This window comes from Scardinius erythrophthalmus (genome assembly GCF_964197995.2).
Source record: "Scardinius erythrophthalmus genome assembly, chromosome: 1".
Taxonomy (NCBI): domain Eukaryota; kingdom Metazoa; phylum Chordata; class Actinopteri; order Cypriniformes; family Leuciscidae; genus Scardinius; species Scardinius erythrophthalmus.
Genome location: NC_138221.1, coordinates 10,049,675 through 10,072,149, shown reverse-complemented (window position 1 = coordinate 10,072,149; position 22,475 = coordinate 10,049,675). Strand labels below are relative to the sequence as shown.

At 38.9% G+C, this 22,475-nt stretch overlaps 1 protein-coding gene across 1 annotated transcript; it reads right to left on the bottom strand.

Annotated features, from left to right (window-relative positions):
* Window positions 1-15: 15 nt before the first annotated feature.
* On the bottom strand, window positions 16-22,107 carry LOC308700664 (endoplasmic reticulum metallopeptidase 1-like). The gene is made up of 15 exons (XM_081382391.1): window positions 21,627-22,107; window positions 19,692-19,984; window positions 17,292-17,419; window positions 14,964-15,069; window positions 12,853-12,999; window positions 12,530-12,622; window positions 11,254-11,466; window positions 10,503-10,768; window positions 9,360-9,543; window positions 8,014-8,207; window positions 6,247-6,399; window positions 3,520-3,701; window positions 3,331-3,446; window positions 2,193-2,356; window positions 16-2,105 (listed from the first exon to the last, which is right to left on the bottom strand). Exons 1-15 carry the CDS (start codon window positions 21,932-21,934, stop codon window positions 1,929-1,931), a joined length of 2,724 nt encoding a protein of 907 aa, XP_081238517.1. The 5' UTR covers window positions 21,935-22,107; the 3' UTR covers window positions 16-1,928.
* Window positions 22,108-22,475: the final 368 nt, after the last annotated feature.

The following is a 22,475-nucleotide window of genomic DNA, read 5'->3' as shown; positions in this document are numbered from 1 at the left end:
AATGAAAAGACAAAGATTCTGAAGTTTGGATTTAATGTAGTAAAACAAATAATAATAATAACAAAAGAGTTATGAAGGTTAATACAGGTCAGGGGCGTTTCTCGGTTTTAAAAACATCAGGGGCTGAGCCCGAAACATCAGGGACTGGGGTGGGTAATAAGATTTTAAAAAATCAGCCCTGGCAATGTAGCCACACCAGCCCATATTACCACAAAGACAAACGCATTCAAATGTGAGGTAGTTAGGGGGGTTCGGGGGCATGCACCCCCAAGAAAATTTGGATTTCTCGGACCTCCATATGTGCATTTTAAGGTGTTTGAAGGCCAACATTTTTTGATAACAATAGCTTTAAAAGCATGTCAGTGGGCAGTATTAACATATTCCAAACAGGAATGGCCTTAAATGGGAAATCTTTCAAGGGCTATTTTGCATAGATGTAAACTTTGTGTGTCCAGAGGCAAATTAGCAATTTATATTAGCATTAAAGATTGGTTTCAGCAACTTGTTTCTTTCTTGAGTTAATCAATGTTTTTGGCACTATTAAATCAGTTCAATTAAATTTCAATTGTTCACTCATAAAGACAGTCACTTGTCGCCACCTACTGGCTTAATGATGCAAGTTGCGCAAACACAGACAAGCGGAGTGATACAAATGGTGAAAAGGCTGATGCTGGTGAAATATTCCAACACATTCGAGGACCTTATATAGGCTACATATCAGAGTTAAATAGGAATACATTGTAATAATGTTAATTAAGCAGACTAAATCACACGACTGTCCAGCAATATTTAAGCTCATTATACAAAGGAAATAATATTACAGATCTAGACAAATTGAGTTGCTTATAGTTAAAAGAATGTCATGAACGATTATTTAGGCTAGATGTAGGCCAATTTTTCACATTTTGGTCACAAAATATATATATATTTTTTTATGACACGAGTCAGTTTTGATGACTTTGCAATATTAATAATGAAAAATGAGTAGGGCTACGCCAAAATGCGTAACATTTATGTAGCCTACAAAGGAATACAAAAGCCCCGACATAGAGTTTTGACGCAGCTTCGCCACATTTGCACGTGATTGAAGAGTGTGCGCCGCGAGCAAACGGCAGACACGACAGGAAGTTAGTTTTTCGACAGAAGACTGTGCGGCGGTGCTGATTGCGTTATTTATTTTTTTAATTGCTGTAAGAATGTTTGCTGTTGCGCACAAATCCTGGAGATGAACTTGGATAGGCTTAAATCACTCACGTGGTGCGTCTCTGTGAGAGAGACAGATTTCAACAATCACCAGTCAGAGACAGCAGCAAAGCTATAGCACAATGAAATTAGGCAACTTATGATTTCGGGGGTTTACATAGGCTATTGTCCAGTTTCATATTTGTCAGTCAACTTTTCAAAATACATTCGGGGCTGAAGCCCCGGGAAAATCGTCTGACGCCGCCTCTGATACAGGTCAGGTACAAATCCAGTTTGAACAGTTTTTACTTCTGTGAAAATAATACAAATAAAAAAAAAACATGCAAACATGAGCAATCCTCCAACACTTAAAACGAATAAATAAAGAAACCCTTGGGTTTCAAGGTTTGGATCCAGCAGAATGTGCATTTACCAGAATGATCAGAACTAAATCTGAATATAAAGTTGCATATAAAACACCAAGAGCCTCTTTTATAAGACGTTTGTGCACAGATTTGACCTTAAGGTGAGCGTACGCTAAAATCCGCGCCAACGATCATATTTATAAAAAAAATGGATGTCTTTGACATGGAAAAGTTCTCAGCTTCACGTCAGGGTTCAATCAGACGTATGCACTTTTCCCTGAGGCAGAGAGTCTGCAGGTGTGTGGAAATCTAAGTCATTCTAGGCGCTCGTCATTCATGTGTTCGCAGTGAGTGGTGTGTGTGTGTGTGTGTGTGTGGCCCTCAGTATCTGTACACGTGGTATGTGCTGATCCATGAGGACGTGAACACCCAGGCTGGGAATCTCTTCAGGAACGAGTCCAGCTGCTCGGAGCGCTGGTCTGAACCGGAGAAGTAATGAGCTGAGATGGCCAGAGAGATCAAGCCCTCGTCAGGAGACCCGTCTGAGGACTCGGGCGGCTGAAGACGAGAAACACACATCAACACACACAATAAACACCTCCACGCTCCTCATGTTAAATCTGTGGTTCTTTAGCTCAAGTCCACCTCAATCTCAAACCAGAGGTTCCAGACAGGAGCGTCGAGGCCGTGAGAGTACTCGATGAAGTCTACTCCTCTGGGGTTGTAGAGACGCGTCCCGTCGCCCAATTCCCAGGACATCAGAGACGCGCCGGCGCTGGGCTCTATGCGCAGAGACATGTGACTCGGACCTGAGCGAGAACAACAGGAGACGCTGAACATGTGGACATTCTTCATCATTAATAAACACATAGATTATTCATCATTAATAAACTCAGAGAGTGAACTAAACCAGTCAAACACACTCACTGGATTATTGAACGCTGCTGATTATTTCATTGTATTCTCTAAAAATCAAGGCAAATATTTGTATGGATGGATGGATAAAAAGTTTAATAAATAGCTAATACAAATGTATATATGCATGTATTTTATAAAATAAGGATTTTTTTTTAAATTAAAGAAATGCAACAAATTAAAGAAATATGCTATATATACAGACATGCATTATATATTTTAGACAGCAGCTTAAATGATTAAAAAACAGTTTTTGAAGAATAGTCATCAACAGTCATTATTCTTTTTGATATTTATTTATACATGTGTTTTTTTATATATTATCTTGTGATTATTTATTATTTTTAATATAGTTCTTAAATTTATTATTTGCATATAATTATACAACTTGTTAAAATGTTAATACTTTATCAACATAAAATTGCAACTAGTAATAAATCTAAATATTAGTAATTTGTATTTGTTGTACTAGATAACAAATGGGAAAATTTGTAATATATTAATTTAAACTAAAAGCAGATTTAATAATTAAAAAACTGCTTTTGAAAAACAGTCATCTGTAACTAACGATGATTTTGGTAATCGAGTAATCGGACAATTATTTCAACGACTAATCGGTAATTCATTTTTATGGGTGGTTAGAAAAATGGACCTATGCAAACAATAGCCTTTTACATTACTTAAAATACATAATTACAATAACAAGGAAATACTAATTGGTTTAAATAAAGTATCAAAAGCAAGTAATAATATCTCTTTAAAAATAGATAATGTAACACACACAGAAAAAAAATGTACTTATGTACATTATAAATCTGGCAGACATCACTCCCATTTGGTTCCTGATGAAATGAGGCTGAAGTCTCACCTTTGACTTCAAAGGTCATTTTAACGGTTCCCCATTTAGTGTCCTGTCTGGATACGAGCTGGAAGTCCAGCGGAGCGTCAGGAGAGACTTCAGGAGCTGGAAGATACCAGTTCTCCCTGAAGCAATGAGAGAAAGACGTCACGAGGTTCATGAACTACATCCCCCAATCCTCCGACACCACACACTCACGTGATGGAGAACCATGGGAAGGGGCAGTAGTGATCCTGACAGTGTGTGTGGACGCTGTCGTTGATCTCCGGGATATGAGGAGTGATGTGCTGCATGCCGGTGTAATCCAGACTGTTGATCCAGAATCCCGAGTCTGAGTTCTGCAGAGATCCGTCCAGCGCGTGGAAACTGCGTGTAATGTGCTGCACACACACACACACACACACACACACACACACACACACACACACACACACACACACACACACACACACACACACACACACACACACACACACACACACACACACACACACACACACACACACACACACACACACACACACACACACACACACACACACACACACACACATCATTGAACTTAGACACATTTTACTGAAGAATTAATCTTTTAATTTTAAAGATTAATATCTGTACACAGCAAAAACTCCAGTGTAAAATTTACTCTTCCAGGATTATATGTTTATATACCACACTCAAAAGTGTTAAAGTTAAAACATGAGTGTTAAATGAACATGGAAGCTGTGTTTAAGTTAATGAGATAATTGAGTGACGGTTGACCATTATTGATGAACACCTGCTGTTAACAAGCAGAATCACTGAAGGAGAAAATCACAAACTGTAAGTCACCATTATGATGATCAGTGTGTGATTGAGAAAAAGAAGAAAGCACATAAACATTTGAAATGGGCCGTTATTGTGACAACAATATGATACAATTTTAAAATATGTAGGCTATTTACAACATTAAAAATACAACCAAGCAGCTTTATGTTACCTCATGTAAATAAGACGCTGCATTATCTTGTTTCCACTAATTTCCATATTTTTAAAATTACATCCTTTTCAGATAAAAAAAGAGAATTAAATAATAAATAGAACATTATTTTCCTATTAAATCAATTATTATTGCATGTATATGACATTTTATTTACAGCAATCATGCGAATGACCACATGATCCACGTCCGCAGGTTCATATGATCACAAAACTCGCAATAAATCACCATCCGAATGCATGAGTTTTATCACTGAGGTGCCATGCAGATGTATTATTACAGACGTCCACATGAGAAACAGCTACTGTTTATTTGAACACTTTAACACTCTTAAATGTGGTCTCACAGGTTTTGCTGTGTAGTTCTTGACTCTTGCTTGACTCAGTTCATTACTGCAAACACTATTTAAACAGGGATTTATCCTGGATTATTCCTCTGAACCAGTGATGTGTTTTTTTATGATTGAGACACTATTACACAGGCCCGGGGTGGGTAATCGGGAGAATTCCCGGTGGGCCGTTTCCTTTTTGGGTCGAGGATTGTTTTTTTTTTTTTTTTTCACACGTTCCGCATTCTGACACCGCAGCGCGCAGCCTCTGAATGGGTTGTACCATGTGAGGGAGTTCTGCCTAGGGCTGTCAAACGATTAATCGCGATTAATCGCATCCAAAATAAAAGTTTGTGTTTACATCATTTATGTCAGTGTACGGAGTATAATTATTTTCTATATATAAATACACACACATGCATATCTATATTTAAGAAAATGTGTTATTTATATATAAAATATTTATATATAATATAAATTATATATAATATAAATATATATACACAGTATATACATGCAAATATTTCTTAAATATATACATGCATGTGTGTGTATTTATATATAGAAAATAATTACACACCGTACACACACATGTATTATGTAAAAACAAACTTTTATTTTGGATGCGATTAATCGTGATTAATCGTTTGAAAGCCCTAGTTCTGCCCTCCCCTCCTATAGAGTTGGTTGGGTCCATAGCCCGTCTTTTCCAAAACGTTTTCTCAGGGAGGCTACCGCGGCACCGCCGGCACCTACCGATAGCTGAGTCGGCCCTACCGTAACGGTACGCGTCATGGAGGATGGATGGGAGGAAGAGGCCAGGAGGTATGGAAGCTTTGTTTCCGCCACAGAATAAAACATTTTAAAAGATAATTGCGACTTTTTATTTTGCGAGTTTACATCTCGCAATTCTGACTTTATTTCTCAGAATTGTGAGATATAAAGTCAGAATTGCGTGAAATAAAGTCACAATTGCGTGAAATAAAGTCAGAATTACAAGATATAAAGTAAGAACTGCAAGATATAAAGTCAGGATTGTGTGAAATAAAGTTGCAATTGCTTCTAAAGTCTAAGTGAATTATTATTTAACCTTTCCATTATTTGTTAATCCATGGTATTAACACAAACTACACAATAGTAAGAGCTGAACTGTTGCTTCATTTATCCAATTTGGAAAAAGTGCTAATTTGGAATTCCACCATGGAAAAAGTGGGCCGGTCTTTTTATGGTAGTTAACATGAACTAACAATGATAAATACTTCTACAACATTTTTTAATCTTAACCATAACCTCAACATTTACTAATACATAATTAAGATCAAAAGTGGCATCTCTTAACATTAATGCATTGTAAATTAACATGAACATTTTTATTAACATTGAAAAAGATTAATAAATGCTGTAAAATTACATTGCTCATTGTTAGTTCATGTTAGTTAATGTATAACTAATATTAGCTAATACCTTATTGTAAAGCAATACCATTTTTATAAATGTTTTAAACTAAATTAAATTAAAATATATATAAAAACAAACTTACTTCCAGCTAATGCTGATTTTATTTCCCGACAGGACAGTATGTAGTGGTTTGAGTTTGAGTGAACTCTAATAATGGTACCTGAACAAAGACTCGTTTGGGTCGCGGGCTGGACGGGTCACCAGAATACGGGAAGAACAGACCAGAGCAGACCAGAACAAACATCAGCGTGAACACTGACCCCAGAACAGCCAACACACACTTCGTGCTGCGCCACAGATAGATGAAATGCATCTGGAGAGAGAGAGAGAGAGAGAGAGAGAGAGAGAGAGAGAGAGAGAGAGAGAGAGAGAGAGAGAGAGAGAGAGAGAGAGAGAGAGAGAGAGAAAGAGAAAGAGAAAGAGAAAGAGAGAGAGAGAGAGAGAGAGAGAGAGAGATTTAATTACATTTATTTTGTAATATTGATTTATTTGTGTAAATAAATAGTTTTTTTTTTTTTTTTTTGGTGAGATGTGAGTTCATTTCTTTTGTTTTTTGATCACCCTTGCTCGAAGGGACAGTTACCATGGTTGCACATCTTTATAAACCAATATTAAAAATTAATTAATGTTGAAAAAATATCAATTTGCAATTTTTCTTCTGTAAATTCTTTAGTAAATTCCAGTCCCAACATGATGACAGGCGAGATTGCTCCCCTCTTGTTCCCGTTAAAAGTCAACCCATTCTCCGATACTTGTCCGAGAGAAATGATGTTCCTATACTGACGACAAGAACGCGGGACATTCAAAAACACTTAATGTGGCTTAATGTTCTAAGACAGTGATATTGGAGGACCAAATTCAGTATTCACCTTATTACCGTAATAAAGCATATGTAGCTTCTTAAGCAAACGAGCCCATAATATGAATGCAATCAATTATCCTACGTTAAGCATTTTCTTTATAACGGCTTTCCATAGGGAGAAAACTATGTCTTTCCACTTTGTTTACAGTGCTGTTATCTTACTGTAGATGCTGTTGATGACAAGAACATGTGCGAGAAAATAGTTTCCCCCAGTTGTTGTTTTAGTACATTAACACACGTAAAGCGCTTTAGAATTTAGTAATGCGTCCGTAACATATTGCTTTCAGTGAGAACTGAGAGACATTTCATGTCAAACCTCCACTGAGGCAAAGCGCATGGGAATTTTCATTACAATAATATATTGGGATATAATTTTGTCATCTATTTGCAATTTGAACACTTGGCTACATCTAGCGTAGCCTATAATCAACCTTTACAATTTCTCTACAAAAAAACAATATAAAACATCTAACAGCCAGACAAAAGAGTCACAGTAATTTAAGTCGTTTTGGCCTCTATCTATCTATCTATCTATCTATCTATCTATCTATCTATCTATCTATCTATCTATCTATCTATCTATCTATCTACCTATCTACCTATCTATCTATCTATCTATCTATCTATCTATCTATCTATCTATCTATCTATCTATCTATCTATATAAAACAGAGTGAAAAGCAAAGGGATTTGATCGAGACCACAAGCTCAATAACATGGAGGGCTAAACAGGAAGCATATTAAAAAACAAGATGTATATCATTTATATTATTTTTCATAAAAAATAATCTCGTATAAGGAAAATACGCTTGTATCTGCTGATTCTATTAATCAGTGTTAAAATAAAATAAAAAAACAAGAAACTGCATCTTCCATATTTCATTTCTGGTTTAAAAAAGGAAAAAAGAATGGACGCAAAAGTACATGAAACCTAAGATGATTTAATCTCTGGTTGTCATACTTTGAATGTTTGAATTTAAAGGTTTGAATTTAAAGGTTTGAATTTAAAGGTTTGAATTTTGAATGTTTACATTTACTGTGTTACAGTTAGTCTGTATGACTCACAAAATAGGAAGACAGAATCACGGTTGCCAGGGTAACAATTGACCCCATGAAGAAGTCGGGTCGGATTCCCCTGGTTCCATTGCGGCCCTGGATGGGTGTAAACATCTCGCAAACCGCCCAGATGATGAACATGATGTGCACGTACGGTAAGGCAAGACCCACCAGGTACAGGACGGTGTACAACAGAGATGCTCCTGCACACACACACACACACACACACACACACACACACACACACACACGTTACTAGATCATGAATGACCTCATTTAAACATCAGAGCCCTGATTTCTGCCCTTTGACCCCATTCTGAGCTAAACTACTGCAGACCTGAAACACCATAAAAGGAAGGCAGAATAAAAGTCCAGTTTTAAAACACATATTCTAAAGTAATTTTGACCAGTTCTACTAAACAATTTAAAAACTAATTTTGTGCATTTTTAATACAAATATTAAAAAAAAAATTGCTAAAATTATTTTAAGTCTGTTTTATATTTGCATACACCATTATATATTACACAAAAAACAATCCAGAATCAAGTAATTGCCTTTTGTGTTGACATTGTACTGAAGCCAAAGCAAATGACTGGAATTTAACTTTGTATCATGGTGATTGTCACTTTCAGTTTCATGTATTTTATTTTGTTATTCTCAGAGTCATGTTTCCTGGTTCCTTATCATGTTTCCCATGTTTATGTGTCACTTTCTGATTGGTTCATTGTTTGATTGTTCACAGGTGTTTTTTGTTGTCATTCAAGAAATATGCGAGATCAAATATGCGGTTCAAGTCAAACAAGCCTAGTAACATGGCAAATATGAGGGCTTGAATACACAAAGACTAATGACAACAAGAACAAGTCGAACAAGCCTACTTTGTTGTGTATTGAAGTTTGAGTGCTGGTCCAGGGTTATGGTTTCTAATCAAGTATCTAGGTCATGTTTATTTTGTGTTTCATGCTTAACTCATGGTTTATGTTTCACATTTGTTGGATAATCACCATTATAATAAACCGTATTTGGGTCCTGTGCATCATGATTTTCATCTGCTTCCATGTCAGCATTGTTACAGTGAGAGCATATTAGTATTAATCTGTATACCGAACAAACACATTTTCACTTATTTAAAAATATATTTTTATAGCACTTAAAAAAGCAACAACAAAAAAATCATAATATCTTAAACAACCACGACAGCTGTAAAAAGAAATATGCTTCAAATACACCAAAATAAGCTAAATCTCAGAGGAATAATGTAGACACACAATGTTTTACTGTACTGATAACAGTCCACTAGTGGAGACGGGGCGAGTGAATGTGAATCAGGTGTGTGTGTGGCGTGACCTCTGACCTTTGGTTCTGATGAGCATTCTGAGAAGCACTTTACTGACGAGCGGAAACACCACCATCATCATAGGCACGTATGCCGAACACAAGCCATGCACAGTGAGGAAGAGCAGCAAACAACACCACAACAGCAGACTGACGTCGAAGAAGAGCTCGGCCAGATCCACGCGACTCACGCTCCGAACACACTAACAGAGAGAGAGAGAGAGAGAGAGAGAGAGAGAGAGAGAGAGAGAGAGAGAGAGAGAGAGAGAGAGAGAGAGAGAGAGAGAGAGAGAGAGAGAGAGAGAGAGAGAGAGAGAGAGAGAGAGAGAGAGAGAGAGAGAGAGAGAGAGAGAGAGAGAGAGAGAGAGAGAGAGATCAGCTGATTTGCTTGTATTACTAAACATACTGTGACATCAGATAGCAATTAAAAAAGTTCTTCTAACTCAGTCAGGTAATAAGTAGAAAGGAAGACAGACATGAAGGCGTGTTTGAACTCATCCCAGTTGCTTATCTTTAACTTTCCAGGAGTTTTTCTCCTGGACCTTTTAGCACTGCATTGATTGTGGCTAGCGGCTCCACATCCATGAGTGGTCTGAGCAACAGGAAGTTTTCACACTTTTCAATGTACTCCAAAACATCTGAGCTTTAAACAACTACATTCTCGCCCGAAAACTACATTTCGTGAATACAATACAATGAATACAGTCGTATTTTTGGTCCCATTTTATATTAAGTGGCTTTAAGTACTATGTACTTACATTGAAATGAATAATTTGATAAAATGTACTCATTGTGTAACTACATGCTTTTACATTGTACTTACATTTTAAAAAATCCTGCATGTAATTACAGCTGTAATTCATTTATGTAATTACATTTGTAATTACACAGTTGACCCTTCCCTTACCCTTAAACCACACCTGTCCCTAACCTTACCCGTATCACACCTCAATAGCAGCAAAAGTGTTTTACAATACAACATTAACACAATAAGTACATTGTACTTATTTTTTGATGTAATTACATAGTACTTAAAGCCACTTAATATAAAGTGGGACCGTATTTTTAAATGACACGGGAGATGCATTCTGGGATACCTGGCTGTTCAAGAACACATTGGGGATTTGAACTGTATTGGTATATGTTTTGTCCCCTCACTCACCCTGTAGTACAGGCTCTTGGCCAGCGTGTGTATCAGCAGGATCATGCCGGCGGCGGCGGATCCGTACAGAGAGACGGCAGCGTAGAAGTGTGTGTACCAGAACATGGAGCGACCCATGAGTGTGACGAGCAGAGCCACGAGCAGAACCGTCAGCAGAGCCATGACCCAGCTCAGGAGCACCACACACACCGCACACACCAGATCACGGGTGTACCGACAGCCTGCAGCAATACACACACGCGCCAGATCACGCGTGCACCGAAAGCCTGCAGCAAAACACACACACACGTTACATCAGTGCTTTATAGAGGCTAACATCCAATACATCAGTATGAAGCTTCACTCATTCATGTCTTATACTCCCCTTTAGATGATGCTCGACACACAACTGAACAGATTCATGATATCACACAGCTTATCAGTTATCAGCAATAACATCATTTATTAAAAAATAAAAAAACTCATAGCAGAAATTAAAATACTCATAAAAACACAGAAACTTCAATAAATATAGACAACAATATTTTCCAAAATATAATATATACAATAAAATATTCTATAATATTTAAGTATAATGCATATTATCAGCATTTTAGAAATATAGCAATTATATAAGCCTTCTGATGTTCGATAAAAAATACAGGTAGTTCTTCTTTTAAAAAATGCCCATTAATGTCATTTCTGAATAAAACCATTCAGCGATATCATAAAATAAACACAACTGGTGTCTGGTCATGTGACCATCACGTACCCACAGCGCTGCTCAACATGCACTTCCAGCCCAGGTAGATCACCGTGGCGACGGCAAACACGCAGTTGATGATGGTGCCGGCGCGAGCGGAATACGCCACCATCGTCAATCCCAGCAGGTCGAAGAACACCATGTTACCATGGCGATGCTCAGAGGAATCCGCCAGCTCATCCGACATCACCAGGTGCTTGAGCACAGACAGGATGTTGTCGCCTAGTGACAGAGAGAAACAGGAAGTCCATCATTCTCAAAACAACTGACAGGTAAAGCAAGGCATCCATAGGCAGCAAAACACACATTCACACCAGTTCAAACTATCATATCATTAAATAGAGTGAAGGTTATGTGTATTTGACGTGTTGTCTGAAAGGGAAATTTATTATCTGAACGTGCTCCTCCCAAACTTTATTAATAAAACATAATTTAGTGTCTACAATTCACTCATCTTTATGGATTGTGAGGGAAACCAGATCCGGATCCAAACCCAGATATAAGATACAGATACTTGTAGAATAATATATATATATATATACAGTATATCTGATATCTGTTAATATTGTTTAGTGCCACATATAAACAGATCTCCTATCATTATTATCAAGAGACCCTGCATTTGGTGCAACAAATTGTTTTAGGACATGATGGTTTTCATCAGTTGCTTCCTGACTGTTCTTCTTCATTACGACTCTGAGGATATGGATAACTCATCTGTCTCTGTCCTGCAGCGTTGATGCTTTCTTCCACACCACTACCCTCAGCCCTGATCAATCAATGGCTAGTTTAATATTAGAGACCCGGGTCATATGGGAAATCAAGCCTGTCAAATCGGCACTCTGACATTGTGAAATGTATGACTTTAATATCTAAATTGAATGTGTAATGCAAAATGTAAATGTATTCATTAACATCAGACACAGATTAACTGAAGAAACATGAGTGCTAATGCTTTTTCTAAGACAGTTTGTTGGAATTCTACCCAAATATCAACTGTTGTTTTAAGGCATTTCTTCTCGAATTTATTTTATGACAAATTTGCAAAAAATAAATATCAAATTCTTTCTAAAATTATGAAATAATTAAATGTATATGTGTATATATATATTGCACTTATTTGTATTGGTAAAAAAAAAAAACGTGTGTGTGTGTGTGTGTGTGTGTGTGTGTGTGTGTGTGTGTGTGTGATCTTCTCTCCCTCAGCATCTGGAGTGTCTTGAGCAGAATGTTTTATTCCTCAGGTCCTCATATGAGCCTGTGGATCAGGAATCATGAGTCTCACCTGCTCTCCGGATGGAGTCGATGTGGATTCGCTCCGGAGTGTCATATTTAGTGTGATAGAGGTAACCGTTCTCTATGAACGCAAGATCAATCCCTGTAGAAGGAGATGAAGAAGAAGAAGAAGAGGAAGAAGAAGTCTTTAACATGATGGGAATCTCACAGTCTCGATAAAAACTCTAAATACTGTAAATTTTAGTTTAATCTCTAACTTGTTAATAGTGTATTGTTGTATGTCAAAGTTCTGCCAATCAGAGCTGCTGTTTTTTATTTTGTTTTGTTTTTTACCATAACTTCCACAGATGTTTTACAGTGTGCATTCCATACCAGGAATATTCCCGAAGATCCTGAAGATGCGGAAGTCTGTGTCTGAGGGAATTAATCCGCTCTGGAAAAGCTCCTGACCGATGACTGAGGCGAACGGGTGAACAGCGGCTTGCACATACGCCTGGACCAGCCACGGGTTCTGTGGACCTGACACACACACACACACACACACACACACACACACACACACACACACACACACACACACACACACACACACACACACACACACACACACACACACACACACACACACACACACACACACACACACACACACACACACACACACACACGCACACGCACACACACAGGCTCATTCTTCACCATTTAGTCACACTCATGTTCAGATGTTTGACAGAATGATCACGCTGCTTTTTTCCATATCATAGAAGTGAATGTGAACAGAACATTTGTGTTGCACAGAGAAAAACAGCTGCGTTTACATGGGCACTTAATCAGATTGACGGCTCAATCGGACTAAAAAACCTTCATGTAAACACCTTAATCGATCTGATTGAGCTCGATGATTTGCTCTTATCATCCAATCGTGGTTGTATCTCTCTATTAGTGTTACTCGATCTTAGTGCTGCATTTGACACCATTGACCACAACGTTCTTTTAAATAGACTCGAAAATGATGTTGGCATTAGTGGAATTGCACTAGCATGGTTTAAATAGCTATATCATACTTATCTGACCAATATTAGTTTGTAGCAGTAAATTAAGAGATGTATTATCGATCTAGTATCTGTAAAACCGCATTTTTCATCTTAAAAATATATCTAAATTATGTCATATGCTCTCAATGAAAAATGCAGAACAATTAGTTCATGCATTCATGACATCAATGCTAGATTATTGTAACGCTCTACTGGGTGGTTGCCCTGCACGCTTGTTACGTCCTATGTTGTTATTTGTTTGGAGTTGTTTTTCCCCCCTCCCTTTTCTCTCTGTACTTTCACTTTTAGCAGGACGAAGCGGCTATCTGATTGGTTGATCCATCTGTCAATCGTCAAAATGCGGGTGACGATACAACGCGGCTTCTCCAATGAGGGCGCGTCATGTGCCTATAAAGAGCGCGCCTGCGTGGGAAGAGGAGATGATTTGCACGCTAGAGCATTTGATCCTTTTGTGATGCATGTTTGCCTGACCTGTACTGTTCTAGTGTTTTGAGAAATGTGTTCTTTGAGAACTTGGTACCTGAGGCTCATTTGGGTTGTCTTTTCTCTGTGAGTATTTCGCCGTTTATTTTGTTCTGGCGGTTTGATCTGTTATTAAACGGGGAAGAGAAAAGAACAGCTGAGATATCACGTGATAAACATGTGCTACACTGAGTTATCAATCGTGTCTAGAACACTAGTTTAGCGACCTGTGCCATTCTTTGTATTTTTCGTTTTGTTAGTGAGGGTAGTTTATTTAGGGCGTCTTTGACGCTGAAGATCTTTTGTTTTTGTCCTTGCTGAATGTTAATTTAGTCAGATTATATATTGTTTTGTTTTAGGATTGGTTTTGGTTTTACTTATTTCTTTGATTTGGCACGGTCTAGTTCTTTTCTCTTTACCTTTTTCCTTTTTGTGAACCTTTTCTTTGGTTTGTATAAATTGTTTATATAATCAATTACTTTAAAGTGTCCTTGTCATATTGATTCTCATTGTAATAAATTATCACTTGTCTTACACTAGATTGGTTTGTGTGTGAGATGTTTTCCAGTACGTTCAATATTTTAATGTTGCACGCCTTATTCCCTCTAGACTAACGCCTTATTCAAATCTAGACTAAAAACACATCTCTTTGGCCTAGCATACATATAACACATTATAGACTTCTAGAATAAAATTTAGGCTGCATAGATTAGGTCATGGTTTTTCAAGACCATGTGAATCCTGGGGTGAATTAAAACAAGAAACATCTTGATTTTTAGCTGATTGTCATGCTTGCCCTGTGTTCTCGAGGCCGAGAACCGCTGGTTTAGCACGGCACGAGTGTGAGTACATAATGACAGAAGATGAGGTGAATCTCTTTAACACTGGCACTTGTTCCACAGTGCAGATTCTCCTGCTGCAGGCGTTCAGCTCTGATACACACAGGTGTGTGTGTGGAGTGTTTACCTGTCTGAAACACCAACTCTTTCCCTCCCACTCCTGCTGCCTCCAGGTTCACAAACGCTCGCACCTGCTGAGCCCAGGGATGCTTGGTAATGAAGCCGTGACTCCCCTGAGAGAGAGACAGATGTTAACAGAGATAAAACTACACCTTAACATGGATGAGTGTGTGTGTGTGTGTGTGTGGCAAACACACAGTGAGACCATGAATGATGAAAGTGATGTGAGCGATTCACGTCAAACCGCCTGAACACATTTCACTAAGATAATCACATGCTCGCTGAGGTCATCGTGCTTGGACAACTTCTGCCCCCTGTCATCCAGGCCAGCCCGCGTCACCCCCTCTGTCTGCTGGCTATCTGATGTTCTCCGCCAACTTCACTCTAAACTCAGGACCGCAGAGAGGAAGTGGTGCAAATCAAAAGATTCTACTAACCTTGGTATTTATCAATCCCTCCTCTCTTCCTTCTCTGCTAATGTCTCTACTGCTAAAATGACTTACTATCACAACAAAATTAACAATTCTTCTGACTCTCACAAAACATTCTCCTCTCTTCTCAACCCTCCTCCTCCTCCATCAAGTCAAGTCACCTTTATTTATATAGTGCTTTTTACAATACAGATTGTATCAAAGCAGCTTCACAGTGATAACATGAAAATAATACAACAAAGTTTGTTTCTAGAAGAAAATTGCATCATCGTCCACCTTAAGTAAGGCAGATCAATAATATTGTTGAATATTAAATGTCTCCAACTAAGCAAGCCAAAGCAACACCGGCAAGGAACTAAAACTCCATCAGTGACAGAATGGAGAAATAAACCTTGGGAGAACCCAGGCTCAGTTGGGGGCCAGTTCTCCTCTGGCCAACGAGCGGACAGTGTATGATTATGATTCAGGCAGCATTACAGGTCAGAAGTCAGATTGGATCAGAACATTCAGAGTATTTATCCATTTCCATCTGGTTGGAGGTCGGAGTCATCACGCTATAACAGCTGACGATTTTGACACATTCTTCATAAATAAAACAACCACCATCAGCGGCCAATTTGTCACACCACAAACTGACACACACATCTTAACAGCTAACACACACAATTCTCCCCTCTTTCTCTCTGCTCTCAGAGGCAGAAGTCTCCAAACTCATCATCTCCAATCACACTATACTAACTGTCCGCTTGATCCTATTCCCACTCTTCTACTTCAAGCCATTTCTTCCTCAGTTGTACCTGTACTCACTCACTCATATCATATCATCAACACTTCTCTTTACACTGGTATCTTTCCCACAGCTTTTAAACAGGCTCGGGTAACCCAACTGCTTAAGAAACCCACTCTAAATAAGAACAACCGCCTGAACAACAATCAATCTGGTTTCAAAAGCGACACTCTACTGAGACGGCCCTGCTCTCAGTTATTGAAGCTCTTAGACTGGCAAGAGCAGCTTCCAGATCCTCAGTTCTCATCCTGCTGGATCTGTCTGCTGCCTTTGACACCGTTAACCACCAGATCCTCCTGTCAATCCTAGAGATGAAGGGCATCTCGGGAACCGCACTCCAATGGTTCAAGTCTTACCTCTCAGGTAGGTCCTTTAGGGTGCCGTGGAGGGAGTAGAGTAGTGGAGTAGAGTAGAGGAAGACCCAACATCTAGCTACTGGAGTGCCTCAGGGCTCAGTGCTTGGACCACTTCTCTTCTCTATATACATGACATCACATGATGAGGATCTGTCATTCAGAAACATGGTTTATCACTGCTATGCTGACAACACACAACTCTACCGACGATCCGACGGGAGATTCTCGTATCTCAGCCTGCCTGACAGACATTTCTGGCTGGATGAAGGACCACCACCTTCAACTAAACCTTGCGAAGACAGAGCTACTTGTGGTCCCGTCCAACCCAACACTTCATCACTACTTCTCCATTCAGCCAGACTCGTCATCTATAACTCAAGGTCAGCCAGGAACTTTGGAGTTGTAATTGATGATCAACTGAACTTCACAGACACATTTCTAGAATTCTAGAATTTCTAAACTCATTACTCTAGACTTACGTGCCATCCAGAAACTTGTGTTCTGCAACTTGATCCATTAATACTAACACTTTCTTTTCTCTTCTCTTCTACTTTATATCTATAAAAAATTAAAAAATAAACTTCAACTGCATCAGAGTAAACTGAGAAGATTCAGAGCACTTACATATTGTTGTCCTATTGTTAGTTTAACTGCTTCTATTGCTCTCCTCATTTGTCGCTTTGTCAAGTCACTTTGGATAAAAGCGTCTGCTAAATAATTAAATGTAAATGTCAAAGGTCAGTCGTGCCGTGACCTCTCACCAGCAGCCCGCTCTCCTCTGCCCCGTTGAACAGGAAGATGACGCCGTGCTTGAGTGGTGTGGAGAGATTAGCTAGTGAACGTAAAACCTCCAACATCACTGAACAGCTTACGGCGTCATCACTGGCTCCTGAAACACACACACACACACACACACACACACACACACACACACATTTTTGTTATTGATCAAACAGTACCTGCAATTATTACTGATACACTAGAGTAAAGCATGCAAACAAATCTAGAAACATGATTCAAAGAAACAAATAAAACATGCTATGGATACAAATGCATAAAACCGTTAATTATAAGCAAGATGCTGATAATGCAGTTACAAAAATACAATTTAATCCTGTCAATCAAATGCATTCAAATCATAACTGACTGGGATTTAACATAAATCCAAATATGAAAGAACAACAACACTGTTGTGAAACTCAAACAAAATCACATTCTGACTAAAACCACAACACCTATAAAGGTTATGCGTGTGACGTCACCATTGGCCGGAGTCACTGCAGTCACGCCCACTGAGTGGCAGAAACACTGAGTGGCAGGAAGACTGAGTGGCAGAAAGACTGAGTGGCAGAAAGACTGAACAACATTTGTTTTCAGCGTGAATGCCGCGAAAAACACATCTAAAATGGGAAAGAGCTTTGCGATTGACTGTATAAAGAGAATATAATAATTCGGATAGATGTTGATAAATAATAAAACAAACTAAAAGAGAACAAATTAGAGCAAACAACTTCTGCAGAGAACTACGTTCCACCAGAAGTACCAATGCCCTACTCTCCACCCATAAATTAATCAACTAACAGTGATGTCTACAGCCAATCACATTCTGAGGTCGTACCTGTGGAAGACAGGGCGTAACAATATATATAACATTGATATAAGTGATCACCTGGATTTAGACCTACCAATATTATACTGTATGTATATAAAGCGTTCACAGGCAGATTTGCTTCTCCGGCATCGAAATCAGGCACATATAAATGTCAGGAAACACGATTCCTGCTGCATGTCAATATTTTAGAAAGTTCAATCAAAACTTCAGTTTAAACTGATAATCGTTCGGTTTACTTGCGTTTTCGCAGTTTCCCCTATTAAATCCAGTCAGGCAGCAGCTCTTCTGCCACTCAGTCCGGCTGAAGGGGGAGTGATCCGGCGGGAAAGTGACGTCAGTGCATAACCTCTATTAAGCACTCATGCATATGCATCTTTTGCATGCAGACATCAGCAAATCTGATCACTGAGACTCACACACACACTTGATGTTCCTGCTTTTCACTTTCACTTCCTGGTTTTCTAAGGATCAGAATTTCACAACACAGATGATCATGTCAGAGTGTGATAGGAAATAACACACTGTATGTGTAACAGAGGCCAGCTAGTGCGTGTAAACCTCACTCCCCTGATCTCAAGAGAGGGGCTCGAGTGACTGCGGTCTTCAGCCTCCCACGCCGGAGACCCGAGTTTGATTCACACACAGAGCAGGGGGAGTAGGACCTGACGTGTTACATATGCATAAATAATGCACACAATGTAACATGCCTGTCCATATACACCCAACATCAGACACAAAACACAGTGAAAAATAAGAAAGTCATGAGATCGGACTCAAAGATCACTGACTCCAAGCACAATGAAACCTTAAACTGCTCGATCTGATCACTGTCACTGCAAACTAAACAATCTAAACTGAGATAAAGGTCATGCAAGATTAATAAATACAGAGCATTATCTGTTCATGAAATCATGTCACAATTCATACATAATTTCTCATGAGTCAAACAACAGCCTGTCCTTTAGATTCCCAATCACAAATGAGATCTTTAACATCTCAGTTATTTCTCCCATGCAGCGATGAGATTAAACTGAAGTCTCATGTTTCTCCTCAAGCTTCTGAGAAAAAGACAAAGAAATTTTGTCAGTGTCTTAAACTGCTCAGATTTGCAATAAAAAGTTAGAGATCTCAATATAAAATCATTTCCAATCTCCAAATTAATTTTACAGCTCCAGACTTTCACCGGATCATGACGAGAGACTCATTTGAGACATTTTTCTCCCACTTAAGGAGAAACAAATATAAATACTTAATGTGACTCACAATTATGTTTCATTTCAAGTCTCAAGTGAGCAACTTCTGAGCAATAACTTTTATTAACTCTTTCACCAAATGAAGCTTCATAATACTCACTGCAAGAAACTAGTAGCAACATATTGATACTTAAAAAGTAGATATTCTATCAAAGTTGAAACTTAAATGAGACGTAATTGAGATCTCCATTAATTCTCACAAACCCTAAAGGAGGAATTAAGGAAGAAGCATAACTTAATTAAAGCACATAAACTCAAAGATGTGCGTTGATGTGTGAAGCGTTGTAGAAACACACCCGGGCTGTCGGCCACCGTGTCGAAGTGGCAGTTAGCGAGCATGAAGTGCTGTGCGCCGCTCTTGGGCTCGAGCTTGACGGCGATGTTGGTCAGGCGGTCGTAGCGGCTGATGGAGCTGTAGTATTCGATGGAGCCGCTGGGCCGCTGGACGTCCACTGTGATGGAGTGAGAGCCAGCTTCACTCTCAGACCGGATCTGCTCGATCTGATCCTGAAGGTAGTTCACCGTGATCTCGATCTCTGGGCTTCCCATAGTCCGCGGCCCGACGCTGGTGATCCGATCCAAATGCATCCTGATGCACATCATAACACATAACTTTACACACGTGAGCACAACTCTGCTGCTCTCTTTTTATTTTACTGTTATTATTATAGTTTTGTTCCTATCGAGTTATTGCAGTGAAGCCAAGTTTTATTGCACCTGTGTATAATGACAATAAAGACTATTCGTTTTTCTACTCTAGCCTACTCTATCATATCATACTGTATTCTGCTCAATTGTATTCTAGTCTGTTCTATCCTACTCTATTCTATTCTATTCTATTCTATTATGTATGGATGTATGAAACATTTACAATAAGATGAAAAACATTCATTTAGAAACATGAATTTTCAATTAATGCCAACTTTAAGCATCATTAGAGATATCTGCAGTATGATACAGATAATACTGTATGTTGAGGGTGGTTTTGGATTGTCCAATAGGGGGCGGTGACGCACCGTGTTTGTGGGCTGTAGCACTGTTAAAAGCAGAGAAGAACATGCCATGTGGGGTGTGCTTGTGTGTATTGCTGGCTACAGAGATGAGTCCTAATAAAGGGAGACCATTCTGATGTTCCCGTTGTTTATGAGTTTTCCCTTGGAATCTACGATACAACAAATACTGCAAATGTCCTCTTATTTTAATGTTCATAAACTGTTAATAGTTTAACATTACAGCATGTGTTAATATCTCCCCCTGTCTAATCTAGGGATGCATTGAATCCAGATTTGTTGGGGTTCGGCCGAATACCGAATCCACCGGTTAAGATTCCGAATACCGAATCCTACATCCTCAGTCCATTAATACGAACACATTAATGAAGTAAACAACGTCCACAGCAGTGTAGCCTATTTTTTATTTTATTTAATTTTAACTGTGAAAAAAAAAAAAACATAATGGTCGTCTGGTTAACACAGGTTTTTAGCTGTGAACCCTCCTTTGTCTGTGGATTCCTTCATGCACAACTCTTATCTCGGTTTCATACGCAAATGTTTTAACAGTGGCGATGTTGTGTATTGTTTAGGGTCATTCCTTGCCACCACGAGACAAATCGGCATTGCAAATTGAACATGTAGCTCGACTTGAATCACCTTCTTTTGACTGAAAGCACTGCCAAAACAACACTTTTTTCTACTCACGATCGAGTTCCACTTTCACTTTCACTTTCACTGCATTTGAACGGTCCACATACGTAATCAACGGCAGCGTGACGTCGACCAGCGTAGCGCGCGTAGTGAAGCCTAGGTTTCGGTTCGGTGGAAAGAAAATTGTAAGGTTCGATAGAAACCGAACCCCGTCAAAAAAGCCCAATATTCGGCCGAATCCGAATCCTGGATTCGGTGCATCCCCAGGCCTACCGATGTTTTAAACCTCATGTTATTAAGTTACAATGTAATAATCACTTATATTATTTTACCAATGCTTGGAAGATATATTTTTTTCCTTATACAAGGCATTGAATTAGATACTATATATATATATATATATATATATATATATATATATATATATATATATATATATATATATATATATATATATATATATATAGCCTATATTTTATAAAAGTCATGCTTAAAACAAAAAAGAAAGTATGAATATGGTAATCATGCAATACTATAGTAAGGCACCTGGTAGCCTGGATGTAGCCTAGCTACTATGGTAAAGTGTACCTGGCCCGGGTGGCGTTGAAGTGTCCTGGACTTCTGCTGCTGATGATGAGCTGCTGGACTGAGATCAGAACCAGAACCCACATCAGACTCAGGAACCCGAGCAGCAGAACCACAGCGCAACTCTCGCGCAGAAACTCTCTCTTCACTGCCGGCTTGTGTTCGCGGCTCCGGGGGCCGTTCAGCGCGGCCGACTCATCGCCACCGTCCGGCTCCTGGCTCTCCTGGGTCTGGTTCTGGTTCTGCTGGGTTCTGATTCTGCGGACAGTAGAGTCTCTCTCGCTCATCTGCATAATGTCTGGATTGCTCATTACGTTCTAAGGTCTGCTCTGTTCAGAAACAAACGTAGCCTATCATAAATCCTTCTTGAAAGCTTGTTTCTTCATTCTCCACTGATCGCTGATTCTTTATTTCTTTTGTTTGGACACAAAGAGTCAGATTGACAGAAAAGAGGAATAACGAGTGTTTTCCTGGTTACTGTAGTAAGAGGGTGGAGTTAATGCTATACTTCCCACAAGTGATCATTACAGATGATTAAAGGACAAGTTCGGTATTTTACACTTAAAGCCCTGTTTACAGATCGTTTCTGATGAAATAGAACGGTTAAGATTAAAATTTGGACACATGCTGCTGTCCCGAGAATTTTAGGTTTCTTTCGCTTCTCCCCCCCACCTACAGAATGGCTGCCTATGGGCACTGGAACAATCCTTCCTAAAACGCATTAAACTTTCGTTTACAAAGAGGTGAAACTCACCGAGTGGTCAGGGGTGTCCACTGATATGCTCACACTAAAATTGCTGCAAAAGATGCTTTCCAACAGGTTTTATCGTAGTTTTTGTCCAAGTTTGTGTG

What these genes read in the sequence shown, in the direction of transcription:
- LOC308700664 (XM_081382391.1), bottom strand. Translation starts at nt 21,934, where the DNA reads ATGAGCAATCCAGACATTATGCAGATGAGCGAGAGAGACTCTACTGTC. An exon ending in CACGGTGGCCGACAGCCCGG is followed by an intron (nt 17,420 to 19,691) that starts GTGTGTTTCTAC and finishes TGTGTGTTTCAG; the next exon opens with GAGCCAGTGATGACGCCGTA. An exon ending in AATGCTCATCAGAACCAAAG is followed by an intron (nt 8,208 to 9,359) that starts GTCAGAGGTCAC and finishes GTGTGTGTGCAG; the next exon opens with GAGCATCTCTGTTGTACACC.